The sequence below is a fragment of the Malaclemys terrapin genome, chromosome 3 (assembly GCF_027887155.1).
Source record: "Malaclemys terrapin pileata isolate rMalTer1 chromosome 3, rMalTer1.hap1, whole genome shotgun sequence".
Lineage (NCBI taxonomy): Eukaryota > Metazoa > Chordata > Testudines > Emydidae > Malaclemys > Malaclemys terrapin.
The window spans coordinates 3756665-3783342 of NC_071507.1; the positions used below are offsets into that span (position 1 = coordinate 3756665).

At 48.6% G+C, this 26678-nt stretch overlaps 1 protein-coding gene across 2 annotated transcripts in view; it reads left to right on the forward strand.

The window, feature by feature from the left end:
- Window positions 1–26678, forward strand: part of TTBK1 (tau tubulin kinase 1) — a 113867-nt gene that overhangs the window by 40257 nt on the left and 46932 nt on the right. The window contains exons 4-9 of one of the 2 annotated variants that reach the window (XM_054024430.1): window positions 3948–4088; window positions 5491–5595; window positions 20438–20503; window positions 22189–22281; window positions 23287–23412; window positions 26431–26585. In XM_054024430.1, coding sequence (XP_053880405.1) covers window positions 3948–4088; window positions 5491–5595; window positions 20438–20503; window positions 22189–22281; window positions 23287–23412; window positions 26431–26585 — 686 coding nt within the window. Of the gene's footprint in view, window positions 1–3947; window positions 4089–5490; window positions 5596–14183; window positions 14211–20437; window positions 20504–22188; window positions 22282–23286; window positions 23413–26430; window positions 26586–26678 lie in introns of those variants that run through there. The other variant, XM_054024429.1, reaches the window with a different exon arrangement.

Sequence of the window (26678 nt, forward strand, 5' to 3'; positions counted from 1 at the left end):
AAAGCCAGGTGCAGCCAAACCCTTAATACTTCCTTGGTGACATAGTTCTGAGACGGGGCCCGGATGGAGACCGAGGGTGTTTCATTGGGTTTGGGAGTGATCTCTAGGATGCCCGTATGCACAAGTCCCCAGCAGGCACCTGTAGTCCTTTCTAGCCCATTCCTTTGTGAACTTGGCTTGAGTCATCCTTTCTATGTCCGTGACATTCCATATGTTTCTGCAGGGGTAGAGATAACAGGGTTCTATAATATAGTGTTATCAGCACACCACAAATAATCCCTGTGTTTATTGTAGGTCCTCCGAATGTGTGCAATAACACAGTTTGGCCTTCTGCCAAAGGAACTCTTTTCCTAGGTGCTTTTGATCAGTTGATAGCCTTTTCTGATGTTGAAGATTACCAGGAGCGTGCTTCATCAAAAGAATTACACATCTCAACATCCACTTTCTCTTTGCCGGTCAAAAAAGGCATAGGCTGAGTTCAGAAGACAGGGATAAACAGAACCCTGTGATTTGGATACATAGTCCATCCTTAGCTTTCATTCAATTGTCTTTAAAGCTATTCATGAGGGTTAGAACAGGGCCTCTGAAAGACCTGTGGTTTTATAGCTGTAAAAAAGCTTATATAATGACAAGTATCAGAGGGGTAGCTGTGTTAGTCTGAATCTGTAAAAAGCAACAGAGGGTCCTGTGGCACCTTTGAGACTAACAGAAGTACTGGGAGCATCCAGTACTTCTGTTAGTCTCAAAGGTGCCACAGGACCCTCTGTTGCTTTTTATATAATGACAGTAGGTAACAGAGAGGAAGCAGCTACAAAGGGTTCTGAGAGGGAAATTTCATACTTACGGTAGCATTCCCAGAGCAAAAATACATCTCGGTGATACGTATGCCCTAAACTCTACCTTAGCCAGCAAGTCAGAGGCTGTAACTTTCCAGAGAGCAATTGTATCTGACCCAAATCAAACCAGCAACAAGTAGTCAGCTGCACCTAGTATATTTCAACTCCTAAAAACACAGTTTACTCTATTAGGCAGTTTACCTTGCAGTCTTTAGTCTCCTTTGGTCTATTTCAAGTACAGCATCTACTCCCAATCCACTCCTGGTCTAACAGTCCCCCTGTGCTACAGACTCTACAGACTCAGTGCTGACTCAGGTAGCGTAACCGCGGTTTGGAAAAAGGGAGGAGAAAACGTCAGCCATTAGGGCTGAAATGGAAAATTAAAATCTAGTTACCAGCTAGTGAGCAGGTGTCCCAAAGGAGGTTTTGGCTGGAAAGCTGTGCTTCTGTAGTGCCTCTGCCTTGCGGTGCACTCACTGATATTTGAATGGTTGCCGGGGGAGCCCTGCGAAGGACTGAAGCTGGGTGTTTGCTATGGGGCACTCATGGACTGCCAGCACCACAGTGAGGAGACCCAATCCACTGACAGAGTTGCCAGCTCTTGGGATTGTATCAAGTCACACAGTAGCTGCTGTTTTTTAAAGCTGCTCATGATTTTTTCACTGATTTCTTGTGAATTGCTGCCCTTGTTAAAAATGGACACATATCTCATTGCGGCCTGTGGGACTGAAGTTAGGGCATGCTCTAAGTCAAACTAGCTGCCACATCCCTGTGCAGTTTGCAGGTAGAAGTGATGCGGCCCCTAGTAAAGATGGCCACCATCTCCCATAGGGTCTGTGGGATTGAAGCCAGCCTTCCCTTTGGGAAGATGACCAGCTCCTGGATTCTGTGGTTAGGAAATTGCGAAGAGGCAGGAGAATATGGCATGCAGGAGGGACACTTAGGGGGTGGAAGGGATCTTGGGAAGAGACAGAAGGCTGTGGAGGTTAGAGGGAGAGTGGGGCCATAAAGAGGAAGATTGGGTGTAGGAGGGGGAATGATAAAGGTGCAGAGGAGTATGGGGCAGAGCAGGAGAGTGTGAGGGGTAGAAGATGTGGGGCAGGTCAATGAGGAGGGTCGGGGGGAAGAGGACGTTGTGGGGGAGGATATGAGTGAGGCAGGACGCTAGGTGGAGCAGGGAAGGCGGCTGGGTGGCGGATGGGGATAATAAGGGGGTTGGGGGATAGGATGGCAGCTCCCTTAACCCAGGGGATATGAGAGGGGAAGGGCAGTCATTTCTGAGTGTGCGGTGAGGGGGAATTGTGAAACTGAAATGATCACGCACAAACTGGGAATGGTGGCATGTCCCGACAGCACTGAGAGCATGGCGTGCTTCCTTCTTGTTTGAAAACCTCGTGACTTTTAAGCCCATCTTACGATTTTTTCCCCCCTGGAATCTGACTTGTGATTTTTAACCACTTGGGGCTGGATTTGCTGTTGATAAAAAAGGCAAAGGTTAGAAATGTGGGTGATAAATGGTGAGATTTAGCCGAGAATCAGGCAGCTAATCTCTGAGGAGAACAATCCTGAATGCAGGTAACAGGCAAAGCAGGGAAGCAGGGATGCTGGTGGGTAGGCGCTTGCACTGCGTTATGGAGGGAAAGGGTAATGATGAGTTTAGGCTGCATGCGCAGAGGACCAGGTCACAGAACAGAAAGAGGTAAAACCAAACACCAATCCTGCAGCCTGGCAGCACATTCCTGAAACTGGGGCCTGGGGCAATGCCCACAAGCCAGGCTGCCGCACCTGCTCCACACTGCAGCAGCAGCAGGGTTAACACCAGTCCATCCCCCGGGAGGGGGAATGTCCCCTGTGTGGACAGGCATGCTGAGGGGTGGCATTTCTGTCCAGAAGGGACCATTCTGGTCAGCTAGTCTGGACACGGGCAGGGACTGTAGGTTTGCTGCAAAGAGTGGCGTGGAGGCAGACCTGCAGCTTGCCATGTCTGTGCTGGGATTTTACAGCGCATTGGTGATGCCATCTGAAAACAGCTGTTTCTTCTAGTCTGGACGTGGTCATGGAGTGAAGGTGGGGGATGCGGTTCGGGGGACGTGACTGTGGTGGAGAGGGAAAGTGAGGGATGGGGATGTGACTGCAGTGGAGTGGGACACAGATGAGGGGACGTGACTTTGGTGGAGTGAGGGCAACTGTTATCGCTGGGTGCGGCGTGAAGGGGGAGGTGAGTCTATAAGAAGAAAGGCGAGGGAATGTATGAATGAAGGCAGGGCAGAGGGGGAAAGGGCGGAGTGGGAAAGCCTGTGCGTGTGATTACCTATTCCACACACACAAGAAGAAAGCACATCATTTCTGGGGGCTCATTGAAGCCTGTGACCTGGATCTCACCGGTGTGCTTACATAAATATAATTTAGTGGTCATAGTTCAGTATTCTCGTGAACCGGTAGCCTTTACTTAGACTCAGAAATGAACGAAGGTAGAGGCTAAATTACCACTTAGTCATGGAAAAAAATAATCTCTCCAGGAAAAATCTCACTCTAGTAACTCTGTATGTGGCCTGCTTCTTAATACAAGAGCGTTGCTAGGCCTGGACTTGCATGAAACTGCTTACGTGAAGTTCCCACCCCGAGGACTGGGTGTCTTGCTGGGGATTCCTAATGGAATTGGTTCCAAAAGGTGTTAACAGCCTATGGGTGCTTGGCTCATTGACCACCCTTGTGACCGGCTGACTCTCTGGCCTTTCTGTTGAGCTTCCAGCCAAGGGCTGACTATGTCGGAACACTGACATGGGAACCATCTGTGTTCAGCACTCTACCTCAGGGGCTGTGTGTCTGTGTGAAGCCTGCCCTGCTACTGTCCTTCCCAGGCCTGTTTTGAGGATAAATAAATGGGGTGCTTCAGCTTCCAGAGCTGTCAGTCTGGCACCTTTTCTCAGCAAGTCATTCACTGGAAAATGAAATCCAAGAAATAACGCAGACCCAGGTGTTCGCACATCTCCGATCGGGTGGGGATGGGAGAGGACTGTGTGTGTTAAGAATTCTCTGTCTGGATGTGGATTAAATGCAGCCGATGGTACGTGTGAGATGTTGGGGTACACACCGCATGAATTGTTTCAGGGCCGGAACCTTGCAGACCTCAGAAGAAGCCAGCCTCGGGGGACTTTTACGCTGAGCACAACCCTGCGATTGGGCAAGCAGATTCTAGAATCCATAGAAGCCATTCACTCTGTGGGATTCCTGCACCGGGATATCAAGCCGGTAGGTCGTTTTCGAAGCATTTCCCCACTTTAAGATTGAGTCAACGGTCATCCTGGTGGCTGGGACCGTGGGCAGTCTTGGCAGAGGCTACCGTGTTGCCCCAGTCGACACGCAAGAGAGGAGTAGAGTGATGTATTCCCCAGCCACCCCTTTGCTAGAAGAGGCCACTCCACAGTGGGACTGTGGCTCTGGTGTCACACTGCCCCCCTATCAGATCAGATTCTGGAGGCAGGCTGCGTCCACGTATTCCTCTGGAATCCAGACCATCACTGCTAAGCAGCTGTTACATAGGTTCAGAAAGGGCACCCTTCCGTGTGCCCCAACACGTTGATAAAGGTCACGTCCACGCATTTGTCTTTGCTAAAGAAAACCCCCTTTCCGGAGCCATTATTTCACAAGCAGGGATATCTGCATGTCCTGGCAAACAGGCTAGGGGTGCAGGGAATCCTGTGTTGGCTTCTGGGGAGTTCTCCGTGCCGAGCGAAGGCAGAAGGCGAAAAGACAATAGCCTGGCTCCTCTGTCCAGGGAGGAGTGACGCCCCACCCAGGGTCAGGGTCAGCCCACTTCTCGGGGCTTCAGCAGGGAACACACCTTCCATATCCACCCTCCCTTCCCCTAACCTGGGGCTCTCTGTTCCCTACAGGTTTCTACTCTTCAGACCACTTGCCCGAGAGTCAGAGCCTGCTCCAGGGCCTCTTGTAGGAGCCAAGCTGCTTCCTGTAGCCCTCCCCCCACCTTGACCCAAGGACTTCCTGCCAGGCCCTCTCTGCTCCTGGCCGCTTTCTCCTTAGCGGCTCCATCTCAGCTGGGAGCTGGGACAGGGCCGAATTCTCAGCTGGTGTAGGACAGTGTCCCGCCATTGCCTTGCTGTGCCTGTTTACTCCAGCTGAGAATCAGACCCAGCATGGCAGAATTATGTGCAGGATAGCGGACTCTAGTAACTATAACATGAAGAAGAACAGCAAGCACTTTCTGCCTATAGTAACCCCAGCCTGAGTGGGGATGCTCCTTGTTCACTACAGAGCTCTGGATGTGGAGTTTAAATAGTTCCCATAGCCGCTGAAGTTTTGCTGAGTTAACACACACTCTGGTTTTATGGTTATCTGGATTATCCATAGCCACCTGTCTTCAAACTGAATTCTAGGTGGGGGAGCCTGGAACCCCCTTCACTGCTGGGTTTCTTCTCTACTCCTTGGGACACACTTTGAGCCTCTGACTTTCTCTGCCTGGGGGAACCAAACACGTTAGCAAAGAAACTAGGAACTCATGGTGCTGCCTGGACATGCACTGTGTTCCTGCCTGAGACATCGCTCGGTGGGGTGGTCGGGTGAGTTCTGAGTTTGGTGTGAGAATGGCTGTTGCTATCCAGACTGATTACTTTATTCTTTTCCTTTTGGCCAGTCCAACTTTTCCATGGGTCGCCTGCCTTCAACCTACAGGAAATGCTACATGTTAGACTTTGGTCTGGCCCGGCAGTACACCAACACCAACGGCGAAGTCCGGCCAGTAAGTGACACCTTTTCCAACTCTGCTTCCACTCAGGCAAGGAAAGGGGTTTTGTTGTTTTGTTTTGTTATGACATGTATTGGGACTGCTTCTCGGGCTGGGTGGGGGTGGGGAGGGGTTGTGTTTGAGCTGGGTATGGAGGAATCTTGCTGTTGTCTGAGAAATGTGGGTTTTTTCCATGCTAACAGTTTTCCACGATGTGCACGGGCCAAGCAAGCGGGAGGCCAGAGCTGTCCGAGCTGGTGGCCTCCCTCCCCCCGCAGTAGAACAATCCCGTTCATGTCTTTGTCCGGCCTAGTCTGGGGAAGAGAGCTGGGTGTGTTCTTTAGAGTTGTTTGATCGCAATGCAGTGGGAGTCTGAAGAGGACACTGCTCTTCCAATACACTGGGCTGATGTTCACCAAGACGCTGGGCTGTCACCACTGCCAGGAGCCTTGTTCCTTCCCCGCCTGGCTTTGTCTCTGTGCCCCCTTTCCGATTGCTGAGCAGGGGGCTCAGGGTGGGGGGAAGGGGAAGTAACTTGCTCTCCTCTGTGTGTGTGTCGCATCCAGCCCTCTTGCTCAGTAAAGTATCGTGTGGGCTCAGGCAGGAGTGCAGCGCAAGCTCCAGAGATGTGCGTCTCACCTGGATCCCGCTAAGCTGCAGGCCGAGCGCGCCTGGCTTTGCCATCGAATAGGTTGCTCACCGCTCCAGGACCGGGCCTTGGCGAGCTCCAATAATCTGTTTGGCTGGCCGCCCAGTGTCGTACCCTTTGGCTCCAGAGCCTCTTATATCCGTACGCTCTCTGGAAGCCACGCTCCCTCTCCACAGAACCCCACCTAACTCATCCGGAAAGTCCCAGGCTTTGGCCCAAAGCGCTTCTACCCTGAGGCTGGAGCCTGCTGGGCTCAGGGCCTGAAAGCCTGACTGCCCAAACTCTGGTTCAGTGAGTGGCTTCCCCGCTGCTTTGGGCCCGTCTGGCTAAGCAGACTATGGGCAGCAGCTAGGTCCCGTCAGTCACTACCGCGGAGAAGGCAGAACTGGGGCAGTTGTAGGGATGCTCCTCCCTTATCTGATACACCCCCCGGCTCCAACCATGTCCTGCCTGGAGGGGGGCTTCAGCAGTCCCTATGGGCTCTGCATTCAGGAGGTTCTATTAGGTGTGTGTGGGGGGGGCAGACAGGGGCATTACCAAGTGTAGAAATCTACACAGAGCCTTCCCTCACGGGATTCATTGTTATAGCCTGTGCCAGTGCTGGTGTCATCAATAAAGCGTCTTAGGAAATCAAACCAAAGCAGCACAGAATCAAATCCTGTTTCGCGTAAGGGCACAGTTATGGCTGAGCCACGTCAAATTGCCCGGGAATCACCCTTGGTGTGAACACGCTGGGCTTGCGCCAGTCTAAGAGCTGGCCTAGGTTTATCGTGGGTCTCTGCACCATGGTGGCTGTACCGATATTCGAGCAGGACTGGACATTCCCCTGGTAACAAGACTATGCAGAGCTAGCACAGCGAATGTTACCAGTACTTCTGGAAAGGAGATCAGTCATCCTGCTTCAGGGCTTAAACCAATTTCTAACCATTAGAGACCAGGATGAGACCTTCCTGGGGCGAGATTATCCAGCTGTTCCTGTGGGGCTTCTTGCACCTTCCAGTTTGGTTTAGGATATCACACTGCCACCCATCTCCATTGTATCTGGTCATCTTCCATGTAAAACCAATAGCAACAGTGAAATCCCCAGGGGCCTCCATGGAGACTTTGGCCCTTCTCCCTTTTTGGGGTCAAGGCTGTGCTTGGATAGGGAGTTTAGGCTGGTTGGCTGATGGACTTGTTATTGTGGGGGAGATTGGGTTGATGGAACATTGCTGAGGGTGGCCACTCTCCGATACAGAAGAGTAACTTCATGGAGCTCAGGTCTGATCCGGTCTGACAGTTACAGTTTCGTTTCACTGACAGCCACCATTTTCAGATACAAGCTCTCAATTTTTCTGCCCCCTGCCCCCTCAGATCACAGCACTTCAAGGGCCCCAGGAAATGGAGAAGTGTCACCTCGCCCCACATGGTCTTTTCCGGCCAACCATTTAATGAGACTGACATCTGTCTGTGTGCTCTGTCCCCCTACGAAAGCTTTGGCCCTCTTCTTCTCAAGTCAGTCATTCTGCTTTGGTCCCACCCTCACCACGCACGCCTCCCGTCACACCAACTCACCCAAACAGCCCTTGCCCCCCACTCTCTAACTGCCCAAATCGGCCACCAGGAAGGAAATTGTCTTGTGAACCCAATAGCAGCAACACCACACTGGCTCGGCGGAGAGGCTGTGCCAGCGAGATGCTCTGAGGTGGAACATGACTTTAAGGCCTGTCCATTCTGGGGCCTGCCTGCCTTCACTGAGACCCCATTAATAACCACAGGCAACCTAACACACTCAGACAAACTGATAAGAGCTTGCATTATTCTATTATAATCCCATTGAATTCGACTGATTTTTCCCTAATCCCCCTCTGTCCAAGCTTCTTGACTGAGGGTGAGTTGGTGGTGTAGTTTCCAGGAAGGCTACACCCTTCAGCCCTTCTCTTTAGAGGTTATGGGGTTCCTGTCTTTTTGGGGGTGCCTGCAGGAAGTTACCCAGATAGCAGGAAACACAACAAACCCAGGATTGAATGGCTAAAAACATAGAGGAGATGGAATGAAAACAAAACCCAGGGTTTGTATAACCCCTGTAGATCGACACTCCTCCTACGTGAATCAGAGACGGCCTTTTCTGCACGTGCCTTGACAACTGTCCCATCTCAGGCCATTAGTGCAATAACTGGGTGTCAAAGCCAGTTCCTCAGCGTAAATTTCATAATCCAGTGCTTGAAACTAGTCTGTGCCAAACAGGATGCAGGAGGAAGTATCAGAGGGTCTGGTGCTGGGGAATGACATGAAAGGAATTGGAGACCAAGATTTATATAGTGTTTAGTATTTTATGTTCATTATATGCCCCCCCCCCCCCCAGCATCATGGTGGGCTGTGGAAAGGGACTTAAATGGAAGTTTACTACACTATTCTTTCTTTCTGTGAACGGATAGAGTCTCAGAACGCTCACACTGGTTAGACTGCCAACCTCCTGGGGTTCCCCTTTATCCTGAACAAAACCGAACCTTAGCTCAGTTTCCCCCGGAGCTGCCTGTTTCCAGAGTCTTCCTGCAAGACATCCAACCCCTCTCCTGCTTTGGAGACTCTCCACCTTTCAGCCAGCAGAGTTGGAGCTAGTGAGACCCCACTGCTGTGACTATGTGGCTGCCAGGGTGAGTCAGCCGGATAGCCCTGCCGTCCTGTCGCATGCCCCTTAAACAACATCAGCACAGGTAGCTGTTTTCTGCAAAATGCCTACACACTAAAGACGTCCCTGAAGGGCCTTTTGCTCTTAGAGCTGGCAAGACTGATTGTAGCTCAGCTTCCAAAGGTGCGGGCCAGGAGTACAGGACTCAATTTAATATCTCAAAATGCTGGAAAGGTTGTTTTAAAGTGAGGTGACTGAGAGGTAAAGAGAGAGACCCCACAGCAAGAACTATGTGGCGAAATGGCCTTTATGTTATTAAGAAAAAAGAGACTGTGACGGGTTCGGTCACAGGGATCCCCTGGGGACTGTCATCTGATGTGCTGAAATTACCTCTGAGCCTGTTTCTGGGCCTCAATTTCCTTTTCTTAATTCCATTTGCCTTTTGTGTTCATTTTCCTTCTCAGCAACCTGCAACCGCTGCAGTTCCAGCTTCTTCTGAGCTTCGCGCTCACTCATTTTGCTTAGTTTTCTGTCCCTATTTCCCTTACCCGAAATAAGCAAAGAGAAAATAACAAACCAGTAAACACTTTGTCTGTTGTCCAGCCACCACACTTAAAAACTCACTTAAAATCCGTACCAGCGCCTCAAAGCAATCAGCTGTGCACATATCCTGCCGACTATGCCACTGTGATGCATTCGGTCACAGGGACCCCCTTGGGACTGTCACCTGATGTGCTGAAATTACCTCTGAGCCTGTTTTCCCTGCCAGCTTGGGACTCCAGAACCCTGCCTTGTTGAGCCAGACACGCCAGCCTGCTGCAACACAGACCCAGGGTCTGGTCCACGCCCCCAAAGCTGCAGACTTAACTGAAAACAGCTCAGCAGGTTGCCTATCTCCAGCACCCAGACACCCAGCTCCCAATGGGATCCAAACCCCAAATAAATCCATTTTACTCTATATAAAGCTTTTACAGGGTAAATTCATAAATTGTCCGCCCTCTATAACACTGATAGAGAGATATGCACAGCTGTTTGCTCCCCCATGTAGTAATCATTTTCTCTGGGTTTATTAATAAACAAAAGTGATTTTATTAAGTATAAAAGGTAGGATTTAAGTGGTTTCAAGTAATAGACAGAACAAAGTAAGTCACCAAGCAAAATAAAGCAAAAACACGCAAGTGTAAGCCTAATACATTAAGAAACTGATTACAGATAATATCTCACCCTCAGAGATGTTCCAATAAGCTTCTTTCACAGACCAGACTCCTTCCTAGTCTGGGCCCGATCCTTTCCCCTGGTCCAGTCCTTGTTCGTTCCAGCAGACATCTCAGGTGGTAAGCAGGGGTTTTCCCATGACTGTCCACCTCCTTTTTCCTGCTCCACCCCCTTTTATAGCTTTGGCATAAGGCGGGAATCTTTTGTCTCTCTGAGTCCCCACCCCTCCTCCTAAATGGAAAAGTACCAGATCTAAGATGGATTCCAGTATCGGGTGACATGGTCAACATGTCACTGTAAGACCCCTAGTCTCCATTCCCCATGGGCTGGCCCACACCTACACAGGAAGGATTGCAAGTAAATAAACCATTTACAACCAATTGTCCTAGTCACTGGGAGCCATCAAGATTCTAAACCACCATTAGTGGCCCTCACTTTGCATAATTACAGTAGGACCTCAGAGTTATACTTCATATTTCTAGCTTCAGATGCAAGAATGATACATGCATACAAGTAGGAAGAATATATTCAGTAGGTTATAACCTTTGTTATGATACCTTACAAGAGACCTTTTGCATACAGCATATTCCAGTTACATCATAGTCACACTCATAACATATTTCCATAAAACATATGGAGTGCAACGTCACAGAGACTATTGTTGAGCGAATGGGAAACAAACGATGGACAGAAGAATACAGCATGTTCAGTGTGGGGCAATCTGTGTGGACAGCCACAACTCTAGTTTTATGAAGGAAGAAGTTCCAGGTGTGGTTTGAGGCCTGGGTGTGGGCAGAATTCTGGCCAGGGACCAGTGAAACAATGGAGGGATTACACTACCTCAAAGTGAGAGACTGACAACTCAGGGCTTGTGCACGTTACAACTTATGTCGGTATAACTTATGTCCACTCGGGGGGGGGGGGGGAGTAAGCCACCCCCCTGAGCGACGCAAGTTACACCAACCCAAGTGCCACCCTGGACAGCATTATGTTGGCGGGAGAGCCCAAAGCAGGCAGTGAACATTATAGCATGAACTGAATCATACAGACAAGAGGCATAGCAGAATGGAGACAGAACAGACTCACTTGTGTAAAGGAGCCAGCCTAGCCTCCTTATTAGGCATTTGTGTCTTTCGTGTCAGGGCCCTCAGAGTGTTCTTGGTTTGTGGATAATAATGCACTAGCCCTTGATGACGCCTTCAGTTCTGCTGTGGGTTGCCACATCAGCGTGTCCGCCAAGAGCTCCACCTCCTCAGGAAGCCGGGCTTCATATAACGCTCATGTCCTGTAGCTGCTTTTGAAGCCAAAGCGCTCCTGTCCTTTCAGATGCTTTTCTCCAGGATGCACCCCTGCCCTCCCAGGCAGCCAAGTCCTGATTTCGATTTGCAGACCTGTTGTCCTAAGATGGCCAGGCGGATTTATTTTTTAATTTCAGTGTGAGAAAGATTCCTTCTGCCCTCAGCTCTTCAGGGTCACAGTTCAGCCCAGAGTAAACAGGGACATCCTAGATAAAATCCTCTAAAAAGAGGCAGACGTCCAGGAGAGGCTAATGCCAGCTAACTGGGGGTGGTGTAACATAGTATGCTGTCATGACTGTTACCTAACAGGATTTGTAAGTAACCTCGGGGAGAGAAGCTTTGCAGTTATTCAGCATGCTGAACTGCAGGTGTTCAAGGCTGAATTCGCACTCCGTGCGCTCTCTATAGGAACCCGGCTCAGCACGGGCAGTAATTGTGTTCATTTGTGCCTAGTGCCTACGGCCTTTTTAATATAATCGCAGCAAGCTGTGGATTCTTTGCATTTTCCAAAATATTCATTGAAAAATTTTCCAAATGAGCTGTTACTTCACCAGCTCAGTGCAGTCATTTATTGGCCACCAAGGGAAAGGGGGTCTTTTTTCTGGGCTGTAGCTCTCCTGTTTGTCTGAACTGGCAATGTGCTATTGTGCTCTTTTGCTTAGTCAGCTGCAGTCCATTGATTAGATCTGTCTCCTTGTGCTTCAGACTGCACTGCAGTAGTTTCCAGTGCCTTGCTGAAGATACTATATGCAAGTGCGAGGGACGGTCTGTCTATGCAGAAGGAAAGCGTCTTAGGCAGAACGGTACATAGCCTCTTTAGAGGAACGTGGTCAGTGTTGCAGGGCAGGGTAACTAAGAAGATTTTAATTTTCTGACATTAATTTTCAGTGTACATCTATGCTTGCGCTTTGGTGCAAACTCTTAAAAAGAGCCTTTTGTTACTGCAGTGAAAAGCAGACTAGAAATGCACCTAGGTAAAGAAGAAATGGTATTTCCTACAACTGGAGCAGATTTTCTTTCACTTGGAAAGAAAGAACCGTAGAGAAAGACTGTGCATAGAACATATTGTATCCTCCCTCAGACCTGAAATATTTAAATCCAAGCCCAGTGGGTCTGTGCTGCCCACCTTTCACATGAGACATATCAGCTGTAAAAGAGTTAGGCCTGGTCTACACTGCTGGGGGTGTGTGTGTGTGTGTGTCAATCTAAGTTACGCAACTTTAGCTACGTGAATAATGTAATGGACACAAAATCCAGGCACAGTGCAGGGAGTGATGGGCACGGGGTTTGGTAGTTTCAGGACTTTTTAAAAAAAAGTTTGTATTCATACTATAAAAGTGTAGGATGTTGTGGGGGAGTGGGTTGGTACTAGAGATGACGTGGAGGAGAGGAAGAGATTATTATTGTCTGATCTGTAACAATGGTGAATAACTGGACACATGGCAATTGTAAAACTCTACCTCTGAGGGGACAAGTTAAAGCACACGAGTCAAGCAGTGTGGGGGAGTGAAATTCTGCACGCACAACTACAGCAGTAAGCCCAAACCAATGTCAATAAACACTGTATTCTCACCAAGGTTATGTTCATAGCAAGATGTGTTTGGTTTGTACCCTGCTGCTGTCGGATACATCACAGCTTCCATGTCACCATGAGTTTAAATGGTAGACTTGTGAATCATGCTGGAGAACTTGGAGGGTAAGCTACACTGGGGCAGGAGCTGTCTGTTTGTTCTGTGTTTGTACAGGGCCTAGCGCAGTGGGGTCCTGGATGCTACTGCACCACACAACACATCATAACAACCTGAGTAGATTCAGGACAGTCACTTCCAGTGGATTTTTATGCAGTAATACCTCCCTGCGTCAAATTTGTCACAGAGCTTATTGAATTGTTTATTAGTGCTGATTTATAATGTAAGCCCGTATCTCACGCTTTGAAAACAGACAACACAATGATTCACAGTCTATGTACCATATAATGGACAGTGCAAACGAGCTGTTGTGTTTGTCCTCGTTATGGTGAACCCATAATAATCCCTTCTACGGCCACACTCTGACCTTCAGCATACTCCCGTCCCAATCCCCATGCAGAGCCTCGAGGCCGCAAATGTATGGCGCTAGCCAGCCGGCGGTCACAAGTAGGGTGGAGATAGGGCCTGTGGCCCAGCGAGATGGTGGGGGCTGGAAGTGACTTGGTGAGGAGCGGCAAGGCAGCAGCTGGCAGCGTGGAGGGGTTTTCAGCAGCAGGGGAGCAGAGCTGGGGGTTGGATCGGGTGAGGAAGGCAGAGTTGATTTGTCTGTGGGAGGAGGAGGAGCCCCAAAAGGTTGATTTGGTCAATTTATTTCATTTTATTTTATTTCATTTGAGGGGGAGAATCAGAAACACTTGTCTCAGGGAGGGCAGGACTGAAGCCCCCACTACAGCACTTTGGGCACCAGCCAACTGCTGCTCTGAGTTTTATGCCTTGTGTTAGAAATGGCGAGTGAGGAGAAGCTGGTCTCGGGAGAGACCCCAATCCCTCTGGTGTAGAGCTCATGGTGCTTGACAGGCAGTTCACAAATTATGGGTCCTTGTCCCAAAGGGCTGGCCGTTTCAGTGAGCCCCCGCACAGCCAGTGCTGGGGAGTGGGCGTGGGGGCTGACAGCGGCAGCTGAGGAGGAGATGCGTGCATTGGGAAAGATGCAATATTGCTTTGATTTTTAATTCATTTCTATTTAATTTTTCTCCATTTTGTGTTTTTTTATCATGGTTTTCTTTGGGTTTCTCTCTGTTTTACAGTTCTTTTGGGCTCTTCTTTTGAGGCTGTGTTTGATGCGTTGGCTTCCCATCCGCTGCTCGTAACCATCTCTGCCATGAGTTGTGAGTGAGCCATCACCATGCTTCTGGGTTTCATTTTGTTTTGTGCTTTTGTTCTCGATGGAGTTCAGAATTAAGTCTGTTTTTGTTTTCCCTTCATGATATGTTTCTGTTTTTCAGCAGGATTGTGAGAGCCACCTAATCTAATGCAGAAACCCAAAGCTCTTGGGGTTTTGGCCTCAGGGGCGCTTGGGCACTCTGGGGGTTCCAGTCTCGGGAACCTGGGTGTCACTCTTGAGGGTCTGGTGTCAGGGGCAGGGCTTTTCATCCGGGGTATTGTTGCCTTTTGAGTCTGGTTTTCTGTATTCGTTCCTTCCCAACTCCATATGAGGATAAAAGATGCTGCTGTCATCAAGGGTTGAACAAAACACTGCCCCTTAAAAGGGGCATCACTAAATCTCACGGGACAGAGAGTTTGTCTCTGATGGGGCCAGTGCCCCTCACCCCAGGTCACCGGGGCAGCCCACCTGTCGCACGGATCGAAATAGGAAGTTCCGATTATTTCGTTTAAGTTGCTTTATTTACTTGTTTGTTTAGTTAAGCTTCACTTCACTTTGCTTCCTGTCCCACCTTTTCTGGTAAGCCCTCACAACCAGGACCTATTGCCGAGCACTGGCAGAGAGCTGTGGGACCCCCGGGTTCTCCAGGGGCCCTGGCCATGTTTCTCTGGGTTTCCGTCTTGGGTACACACTTTGGAGGAGAAAGGTTCTCCTTGTTTAGTCTGAAGTGTAAATATCAGAATTTAGTAACATCTGCAAAAAGCTCCTGTCACAAGTGAAGAGAAGTCACCATTTCGTAGAGGTCATTGGACTAATCTGAGATTCCACTGCCAAGTTTTGTTAATGATTTGTCTCTAAAATAAAACTCTGCCCTGCCTTTTCTAGTGGATGACGCCCCTGCCTTGTATTCACTACATTAAAACCTCATTTCCCTGCTATGAGATTGGCTTTACAGATCTCTACTCCTGGAGTTCCTTGTTGAATTGTAGCTGACCGGTACCTAAAGAAGTCAGATGGAAGGAGTGTCCATCACAGACCACCATACCCCGGGGCATTTGTCTGGGATTGTAGCTTACATCCCTGTTCAATCCCTGGGGCCTTTATCAGTAAGAACCTCCCTCCAGGCTCTTCCCCTTGAATGTACTTTGGCAGAGGGTGTTGGGTGCACATCATCTCCCCACCAATCATTTTCAGTTTTGACTTCATTGACCCCAGATTTGGCTCAGGTATGAACATCTTCCTCAGTGCCATCAGAGGAGCTGGAAAAGAGTTTGCTGGCGCCATCTGGCATTGCAAAGGGGCTGGAGACACTCTACCAGGCCTGGGGACTTGGAGGCGGCTTCTAACCTCTCCTAGAAGCAATACAGCTTAAGTGCTTAGCGCTGTGTCAGTGAATTCCACATGTACCTCGTCCACTTGGTTGTTCTCAATGTATAGGGATGAACACCTATCCAATAGACTAGGATCATTCCCCTGTAGGGTGCGAACCTAATACAGTTCCCCAAAATAAAGCTCCTTATAAACAAAGCGTACTTTGGGGCACAGGAGGGGATGAGGGCTCTGGTCTGCGCTTACCTAGGGGGGGCTCCCTGGAAGCGACGACATGACCCTCCCTTAGCTCCTAGGCGGAGACCGCGTGCTGCCTTTGCCCACAGGCCCTGCCCCACAGCTCCCATTGGCCACGGTTCCCAGCCAGTGGGAGCTGGGGAGCTGGCGCTCAGGGCGGAGGCAGCACACAGAGCCTTCTGGCCACGCCTCCACCTAGAAGCTGAGGGAGGGACCCATATTGCTGCTTCTGGGTAGCCACGCGGAGCCTGGTTAGGGTAGGGAGCCCACCAAACTCCCCCCCCCAACCCCCTCACCCAGCACCTGCGGGGGTCCTGGCCCCCTCCCCCCCAGCACCAATGGATGTCCCAGGCTGCTTCCCCTAGAGCACCAGCAGCACCCCCGGGCCACCCCTCCCCCAAGATTTAGTCAGGGGTATATAATACAAGTCATGGACTGGTCACGGGCTGTGAATTTTTGTTTACTGCCCACAACCTGTCCATGAGTTTTACTAAAAATACCCATGACTAGAACGTGGCCTTATTTATTGTCTGGACTCTGGCACTTATCCCCAGTGTGCTAGGCATGTCTACAAAAGGAGAAAGACAAATCCTTTCACCTGAACAACAAAATGTATAGAAATCCTAAAGTTTACAAAATGAATCAAATATTTTAAAATTTAAATCAGATTTTTATTTACCATTTTCTAGTTCTTTACTGTCTTCTCATTTGATAGTTTTAAATGGCTAAAGTGGATATTTTGTACTTTTGTCTTCAGTTAGAATTTCCTAATTGTTTATAGCATTTCGGATTGTACATGGAATTTTTTCACACTTTAAAAAATGCACACTTAAAAAAAGTCAAGTCCTAGCCCTTTTTTGAAGTCTTTTGTATCTGAAACACAAAATTGATAAGCAAATGGCCTGTGATATTTTTGCAAGCAGCAGCACCACCTTCTGATCCCTCGTATATCCACAAGTCAAGAAAACCGAAAGGCTTTGACTAGACCGTACTCTTCCTTCAGAGTTTGCAACTGGTGGCCATTTCCTGAATAAAATGTTTCAAGAAGAGAAAACTGTGTATTTTCACAACCTGTCCGGAGAGTGCATGTGTCTTGAGTACAGATGGGAGGTGTGACGTTCATAGCAAACCTATTGTATATGGGACAGCAACTACTGAGGGAGGGACTGTTTGTGTGTGACAAACTAGACATCTCCAGTTACTCCCGTTCTTCCAAACATCTGACCACAATTGCTAGTGATACAATCAAAATATGAGAGAGAATACTAAGTGATCGATTTTGTGATAGACAATGCAGCTAACGAGGCTAAGAGGAGAAGGGGAGCCTTACAAGAAAAAGATGACCTTGGTGAGTAAAGTCTGGCTGTTCTGCACATACTCTACAATTCCTGCTAGAAGACTTGGAAGGAGAGAGTGGCAAGGACCATGGTATTGAAGGCCAGTCTGATCCTGCGATGTGATGCGTGAATCTGGATTCCTGTACCAGTGTGGAGCCCCATTGACTTTTGTAGGGCTCAGGGGGTTAGCCACGTGGATTCAATTGCAGGAGCAGGGCCTGTGTGATGAGTTCTTGCACAATAGCCACTTTGCAAAGACAAGCGTAGAGATGGCCATGTATTTGTGATGCCTCAAGAAGAAAAGTGGAATCTGCATTTGCAGATTGCCTAGAAGCTTGTTTCAGAATGGCCCAAATCAATGAAAATCGGTAAAGAGCAGTGACAGGATATAGTCTCTGTTTGCCAGAAAGTGACAAATATTGGCCTGAAGAGGTTTGCTGAGGAATTGCTCCAGATATTGAAGGCAGCATTGTTGGGACTTGATTCCGAACAGATTCATGAGCTATGGCTGAAGCTGTTGAAGTGTGAAAGAAGACGGAAAAAAATCTTGTGCTGAACTGCAATGAGATAACTGCAAAATGCATATTCTGAAAGCATTATGACTTGTAAAGCATGAAAGCACAGGTTTAACACCACGTCACTTTCCAGCTTATGAAATATTCCCGTGTGTGCCAGCTTCCACTCACAATTTAGGAATCAACACTTGAATACGTAGAAGAGTCTTCTGCTGGTAGTTGAGTTCCATCTACAGTAATTCAACTGCAGGCCAAATCTACATTTCGGAAAGTCATGTTCTCCAATGAAATACTGAAAATGTAACAGCCGCTCACTGGTGGAAGTCTCAAGTAAATGCTCTGGGAGGACCAAGGCTGGATCATGAAAGCAGCATCATAGGTGTTAATTGCTACAGTGTCTTTTGCTGGGACTGAATGAGTATTTTCATCACTCGGGCTGGTGTGCTCCAGGATTACAAACCTCAGGGAGCAGGTGGGGCATCCAGGTTGGTTTTCCTTCTCAAGCACTTTAATTCTGAAAGCCTTGAAATCACCCTCAGTGAATTGGAACAATGGGACTCAGTGGCATAATAGACTTGTGACTTTTGATCATGGATTTTAGTTATGGTTTCAAATGCTGCATTATACATTGAGTATGGATAACTCAATAACACAGTGTTTGCGTGAATACGTGTATAAAAAAATTCATCATTTTGAACTTTGATAATGAAAAGGTAGGCAGATACTCACCGTTAACCCTGAAGTAAATTTGTGGTGAGAAAAATCCAAATAGGCATTAAGAGAACATTTTAATATAAAAATACAATCTTAGGTCCTGATCCTGCAAGTACTTATACATATGCATAACTTTAAACACAGGAGTAAACCCAGTGAAGTCAGTGGTACTATTCACATGAGTAAAATTACTCATGCGCTTAAGTATTTGTAGAATCGGGGTCATAATTTTTCAATATTTTGTTTTTTGCCTACCTCAGTTTTGTGAAATTCAAATAAGATACCCTACCAGCAGTGACATTGGAAAAACCCAGCATTTATCATTCAGTTCATGTTAAATTTTAATCAGAAATTACAATAGTTCAGATTTGGGGGTTGGGTTGAGATTTGGTAACACTGATTTCAATCAGATTATTTAAATCAAGGTTTGAATGCCTGCACCTTGCTGAACAGCTGATAGTCTGAGACCACAAACCACAGGCAGAGGGAGGCAGTCAGAGGATACACAGACATGTATGAACTCTACCAAACTGCCCGTCAGCCAATCCATCCCTGAGCCTTGAGGACTCTCACATTCTTCTCCTGCCTTAGGCCCCTCTCTCACAGCTCTGCAATTCTAGCCCCTCTCCAGGCTGGCCAGGAGGACTGAATAGAATCCCCTTCAGACCAATCAGCACTGAAGGGAAGTTTGTATCGAGGTACGCAACTGAGTCCTCAGGGCCGACTGCTGCCTCCCACGTGATGAGAGAATTGAACTGGCATCTCCTTGCACTGCGGTGCCGAGTGCTCTGACTTCTAAGCACCTAGGTCTGTCTGGAGTTTTTAGGGTGGGATTTTCAAAAGTGCTTGCCCTGGGCTGAACTCTGAGCCCATTTTGGCCATTGCCAACTTCCCCCTGGTCTAACTATGCACCCATTACGTTTGAAAATCCCACCGTTACCCATTATTATTATTATTATTATTTATTATTATTTACATCTGAAAAGCTCCCCATAATCACTTGCCACGTTTCATTATTTTACATGGAATTAGTTCAGAATGATCACGTCTTCCACGGGTGAAGGTGTGCAGACCTGGGAGATCTGTAGAAGCAGCGCTCTCAGCCCCGTCAGCAGTGGGAATAACCTCCTGTGATGGATGCAAGGAGCAGTGCTGACTTGGTCTCAAGACAGCTGTGTCCATCTCCTGGGTGGGGAAGGGCATTTGAGGGGTGAGAGTAAAGAAAAGGGAACAAAGGCTCCAAGAGGAACTCGGAGGAGCCTGGGAAAATAGGTGAACATCAGAAGGTTTTCCACTTGTTAACTCTTAACATGTAGCTTCCATGTGGGCATGTTCAGAGGTAGGGGAGAGTTTTTGACAGCACCTGCCTTGAGGGTGGGGAATAGGTAGGGAACTGGGAAGTTCTTGTCTAGGCACTCAGATACCATGGTGATGGGAGCCATACAAGTACCTGGAGAGGTGAAATGAGTGGGTTTGAGCACTGGAAGTGGGGCAGGACAGAGATATTAGAGACGAATGTGACCTAGTGGCTCCAGTGCAGTCCATCGTGTGGGGGCCAGAGCAGGATGCTCTAGTGTGTGGTCTCATCAAGTGTTCCAGTGGGGACTGCTTGTCTTCAGGAAATGGAGGCATCGGGGAGGATCAGCACCTGCATCTATCCACGGCAGTATCAGAATAGCAAACCACTGGGCTGGCCCTCGGGCACTGCCTTGGGTTTAGCTTACCCACACTGCCCCATTACCAGTTTGTACTCAAAGGAAGGATTGCTTCTGGGCTCCTGCACTCACTCTCTGCTCAAAATGAAATTTGGTTATGAAGGTACAAACCTGGGTGATGCTGACAGCTTTGCTGCCCGGAGCGACTTTACTAATCACTTTCCCCTTAGCGCAGAAGGAGTTTTTCAGGGAAGTGTAGGACTAAGGCACGTGTGGTCTGTTTATGTGCCCACTTGATCACAGGGAAGGCTGTTAAGAAGAGATCTGCAGCTCTCAGGTTTGTATGGCCCCGGGGTAGAGCTGGGAAGTCTTTAGGAGTTTGCTGCACTCTGGCTTCTCCAACACCCTGCTTTGTTTCTGAGATTATGTATTGTCTCCCATCAGCCTCGCAATGTTGCTGGGTTTCGGGGAACGGTCCGCTATGCTTCAGTGAATGCACACAAAAACCGAGTGAGTATCTCCATTTCTTAGGGGTTAAAAGAGAAGGGTTTTCCCACCCCTGCAGTCACGAAGGGTACGTCTACACTACAATAAAAGATCAGCGGAATGGCCAGGGCTGGCCCGAGGCAGCTGACTCTGGCGGTGGGGCTCCAAACCGCAGTGTAGACGTTTGGTTCAGGCTGGAGTGCAGACTTTGAAACCCCACGAGGGGGGTGTATGGCAGAGCCCGGGCTCCAGCTCGAGCCCGACCGTCCACACTACTATTTTTAGCCCTGCATCGCGAACCTGAGTCAATTGACCCGGGCTCTGAGACTCGATGCTGGGGGGGTTTTATTGCCGTGTAGACATAGAGTAGCTCTGCAGCTGCGGGAGGGGTCGGCTGGTGTGAGTTGCTTGTTGCTTACAGGAAGCTGATGTGTCAGATGACTCCAGTGGAGGTGGAAGGCTATTGACTGGATGTGTAAAAATATGAGCTAGTCATTGGCTTTTCTCGACTCGCCTGTCTAATATTTGCTGCTGCTGTTAAGAAAAAATAAAATACAAAATACAAGAGAAACTGAAAGCCATGTCCCTGTGCGGCTCCTGGCCATGGACCCAGGGCCCCACTGCCCCAGCAGCATGCTGGCCGTAGGAAGGCTGTGGCTCATGGCAGCCTAGCCCTGGCGACAGAGAATCATGGAAGATTAGGGTTGGAAGAGACCTCAAGAGGTCATCTAGTCCCACCCCCTGCTCAAGGCAGGACATGGGTAACTCAGAACAAATCCTAGATTTTTTTCCTCCGAAGAGGGACGTTACTTCTGCAAAATATTTGGCCTATTTCGCCCCAGTCTCCCCAGAGGTCTGGTCTTCCCCCTCTCATCCAATATTTGTAAATATTTAAGCAGTTTCCTGTGTTTATGGTAAAATTCTTCTGATGCTTAGACTATGGAACTAAAGTTCCTGCCAGAAGTCCCCTCTGTCCGATCTCATCCTTCCCTCCAGCCTTTTTGCATCCCAAGTGATCTGGCTTTTAGGAGGAGATTTGGAAATGCATATGTGTAATTACTGTAAGCGGTAAAACACGGATACGGCACTTTTAATCTTCACTGGGCTTCCCAGACAGCTAATTAACCCCAACAGTTCTCCCTGGAAATAGCAGATCAGTGTTATTCTCTCTCACAAATTGGGAGGCTGACGTCCCAGAGGCTAAGTGGCTAGCTCAAGGTCACAGAAGGAGTCAGTGTCAGAAATGGGATTAGTAATCACGCTTCGAGGCCGGGAGCTGCATCGTGTTCTGCAGATCCCCCGCAAATGGCCTGCAGACTGCTGAAGAATGGGGATAAAAAGAAGTATTGACCAGCTTCCCATGCATTGAGCATCATCCATTCTGTGCCCTGAATGAAGCAGGGTCCTGTGGAAAAAATAGCCTGTGATTGTGTAATTACACGCACATGCATATGCACAAGGGGCACAAGTTCAGCTTGCACGGATAACCTCCTTTCCTGAGGTCTGGGCGCTTGACTGTACAACCTGAATAATATTTACCCTTGTTTCTGGAAGTGTCCTGAGAATGGAAGTGACACATGCCCAAGGCGGTGTTCACTCCCCTTGACACGCAGTGGTGGCTCTGCACATCCGCACGTGCGCCATCTCCCACACAGCAGGAAAGATGCTGTTTGGCTGGTTTTGCTTTACTTTGTCTTCCTTTTCTCCAGGAGATGGGTCGACATGATGACCTGTGGTCCCTCTTTTACATGTTAGTGGAGTTTGCAGTTGGTCAGCTTCCATGGCGCAAGATCAAAGATAAGGTAGGAAACATGGTGACTGAGGTGTAATGGGTGACGGGGGTAAAGTGTGTCCAGCAGCTGTTCCACTCCCCTTTCCTGCACCTCGGCATAAACCAGAAGCTGTTTTTCAGGGCTTTTCAGAAAGCATTGGACAGAGTCAAGCCCCTGGGCTGTTGCACTGAAACCTTGGGTGTAGGTGTCGGGAACAACTTTCCGCCTGTCTCAAAGAGAGCGCCCCATCCACAGCTGCTGAGTAAACTAACATTTACACTGAATGCACACTCCATCTCGCTGCAGCAATTCTTGGAATACTCTTAAATCACCTTCAAACCAAGGCTGCTCACTAGTAAATCTACCAGTGTACTCTCACGGTGCTTCCTGCCGCTTCCCTAGCTACGTTCATGGGACGAAAGCTGGCTTGTAACATCAGCATCGCCGGGTAGGATTTTGGCTGTACTTTAGCGCACACGCAAACGCTTCCTTCCCCCCCTCTGATCTCCTTTCAGAGGTGATTTTCTCAGTCTGTAACGTGGCCTAAAATGCAGTGTGTGGATTGCTTCCGAGCTGGAAATGAATGGTGCTGTCTCAGCTTGTCTGCCATCACTGACCACCTCAGCCCTGTCTGCTGGCCCATCGTGTCTGTCCTGTGGTGATGAGCTGACGGGTTCCTTCCCGCCAGCCAGCTTCCCAGGAAGTGCTAAATGGGAGTGTTGGCTGGCGAATCAGATTGACTCCGTGGGAGTAAAACAGACCATCCAGGTGTTCCTGAAAGATCCCCCTGGGGGAGGGAAGAGCCAGAGAGCAGCCGCCCCTAGGAGTCTCCACTGAAGGGGCAGCTCCCAAGTGGAGTCCCAGCTTTCCCGCATGAGCAGATCAGCCTCACTTTGCTAGGGAGTGTGTGTAAGCAAGACCCTGGGGGCTCCTGAAGGGTCTGTGCTGCCCACTGCAGACGGGCTAAGGCTGAGGGGTTAGGAGTGTGCACCCAGGAGCGTGATGGGGGGATCTGGTGTATTTCCCTTTCTGCAGGAGCAAGTTGGCATGATCAAAGAGAAGTATGAGCATCGAATGCTGCTCAAACACATGCCGTCTGAATTCCACCTCTTCCTGGATCACATTGCGAACCTGGACTACTTCACCAAGCCCGATTATCAGGTAAGAGACTGGCCTTGTGGAGAGCCTGGTGCATGTCACTGGGGAGGGCTGCTTTGAGTTCACAGGTGGAGAGGCCATTCCTGCGAAGCCGGAGAGAGGCAGGGTCATAGGGTGGTTTGTCACTTCCGAGTTTTTTCCTCTCTCCTCCCACCCCATCAAACAAAAAGCCCCAACCTCTGAGGCAGACAGACCCATCGCCATGAACCTCGGTGGCGTGAGAGCTGTTTGAACGTTGTCAGCAGTCTTTTAAAGGCAATTAAAACATCCGTCCTACATGGCATAGTGACAGTCGGGCCTGCAGGGTGCATAATCACCCTCTTGGAAAATCCAGGTTATGTTCCTCAAGCAGCTGTGTCTGAGCGAAGCATGTTCACACGTCCGCTGCCAGTAGCTGGCTACTCTGCATATGCGTGTCTTCCTTCGGCGTCCCATGGGCCCTGCCTGCAGAATGAGCCCCACCGTGCAATCATGCCGGGCAGGTATGCACACATCTGGTCTGCAGGAGAGCTGAGCTCCAGGCTCTAGGGACGCAGCAGCAAACCAGCGGCATGGTTTAATCAAATCAAGGTTAAAAACGTGCACTTTCTTTTCCTAGCTTTTAAGATGTTTTAGGCAGCCAGTGGGGAGAGGGACAGCCTTGGGAAGCAATGGCTGATGTTCTCTCCGTAACATTTATTTTCTATTCTTGGCACCGTTCTTAGAAAGGAAGGGAAAACTAATCTGTCACTTAGGCCTTGGCTACATGGGAAAGTTGCACCCGTTTAACTTACATCGCTTTTGAAGTTTATTTCGTTAAACCAATGCAAACCCCTGGAGGGGCGAACCAGCCTGCAGATTTGGTGGCTCCATCCCACCGAGATGAAGTGACTTGGCCAAGGGCATGCAGGAAGGCACTGGCAGACCAGGGATTGAACCCTGAGTCCTCGTCCAGAGTGTTAATCACAGTCCATCCTGGTGCTCTGGCAGGGGGAGGGCTCCCCACACTGACCACAGATGGCTAAGTGCCCCCAGCCCCTGTCGTGTAATTGACTCACCCAGCACCAGGCGGGCGGGCTGCGGCAGGGCCCAGGCCAACCCCCAGGTGTCCAGGCCTCCATCCATTGCCTTACAGAGACCATCCTTCCCCCTCCTGCAGCTACTGTCTCACTCCCTGCACTGACCTGCCACCATAGATGACTTCTTGCTAGGGCAATTCAGCCTGGTATCTCACAGGCTGCGGGCAGCAGAGACAAAGCCGTGCATTCTGCCCCTTTACTTCCAAAGGGAGGGCAGCTTAGTGACCGCACCTTGGGCGGTCTCGGCCCAGCTCTGCCAGCAGGCACGTTTTCCTTTCTACGTGAGCAACTTCTCAGTTACCTGAGCAGAGAATGAGGGATCCTCCCCCTGGAGGGTAAGGCTGGAAGGTCTTGGTTAATATTAAGTATACAGCAATACTAACATCAGTCAGTGGAAGAGAAGACTTGCACTCATATCTGTCTAGCTCCTAGGCCAGGTCACCTTCCCCTAGGTGACTGGATAGTTTGTATGGAAGGGTTCTGTCTCAAGGGTCTGTACTCAGTGCTGGTGTTCCATGCATTGCTCTCCGCAGCCCACCCTGCCACTCCAGGGCATCACCTACAAAGTCCAGTAACTAGATCTAGGCTGGGGCATCCTCACGATATTAGCTTTATGGCTCTTACCCATTATTTCCCCCTATCTCCACTCAAAAAAGCATTATAAAAAGTTACAATTTGTAAAAGAGGTCATGTTTGGCAGTGCTGTGTCTCAGGAGACACGTTACCAAATGACCCTAAATGTGCCCCATAAACTCCACTTGGGGCCCTAACTGGGCATTCCCATTTCCAGGCTGAGCTGAGAGGGGACATGGCTTTTAGAACAGGCTGAAAGTTCAGCTTTCTGGAGACAGGCTGATAGAACCTTAGCTACGCGAAGGCCTGTGATACGGGAGAAAGAGGTACCAACTGGAGCTGGTCAGAAGATTTTCATCAAAAGTTTTCTGGCAGAAAATGTTTGACAAATGCAGAATTTTTAATAAAATCATTTCTGCTGTGTGGGGGGGAGGGATGGTAGGGGAGAGACATTTAAAAAAAAATAGTTTCCAAAAGTTTGTTCTGGAAAATGTTTGAAATTTAGTTTCAAAACATTTCCATTTGAAATGTATTTGATGTTATGTTTTTCACTTTTACACTATTTCTATCTAGTAGTTTACATTGTTTCATGACATATAGTAGTAATGCATCAGAAGACATAGCATGTTATCATAGGACGGGGCGTGTCATATTATACACTTTTACCAGTAACGTCGTTTTATGATGTTAGTCATAATATAGCTAAAGTCTATTTTTATACTTTCAACAAGAAAAGAAGGTAAGCACTCAGTATTGTAATAAGAGGAGCAGCTGTTCTCAATCTTCTCGAGAAATGATTCCCGGGTAACTCCAGAAAATTGAAAACAGCTGCTCCTCTAATTAGCACACTCAGCGTTTATCTCATTGTCTAGATCCAAGTGTCAGTGTCAGATTGTTTCATTACAACACAAACAGGAACCACTTTGAGCTAGATTAGAAAATAAGGAGGTTTCAGTGTGTACTAAGTAGCAGCTGTCATTAATGCTTTTTTTTTAATGAAATAAAACAAAAACAAAATAGTATCTTTTGACTATTCGTTGATGTTATGATGCGATGTCACATGCACTACTGCCGATGTCATGAAATCATGTCAAAACTATAAAATAACAATGAAAAAATTAACAGTTTGTTTTGAAACAAAATTGGGATTTTTTTCTGAAATTAAATGTTCAAAACTGAATTATTTCAGAATTTCCGTTTCACAGGAAATTTTTTAAAAATTCAGTTTTTTGTTCTGATTCTGAACTAAAATAAATTTCAAAAGGTCAGAAATCCCCATGAAATGGAAATTGTGAGTTTGAACAAGCTGCGTTTCAGGCATTCTTTAAAGCAGCTGTCAGCTGTTACAGATCCTATACCTTCCTCCTTGTTGCTATGTTTATTCTTCTAGCTGATCATGTCGGTGTTTGAGAACAGCATGAAGGAACGAGGCATTACTGAGAATGAGGCCTTTGACTGGGAGAAAGCTGGAACGGACATTTTATTGTCGACAAGCACCTCCACGCCACCACAGCAGAACACCAGGCAGACAGCCGCCATGTTTGGGTGAGTGTTATGGTCACACCAGTCATGCTGCCAGCAAGCACTGGGCCAAGGGAGAGTCACTGGAAGGGACACAGGCCATGATTGCCCTGGACA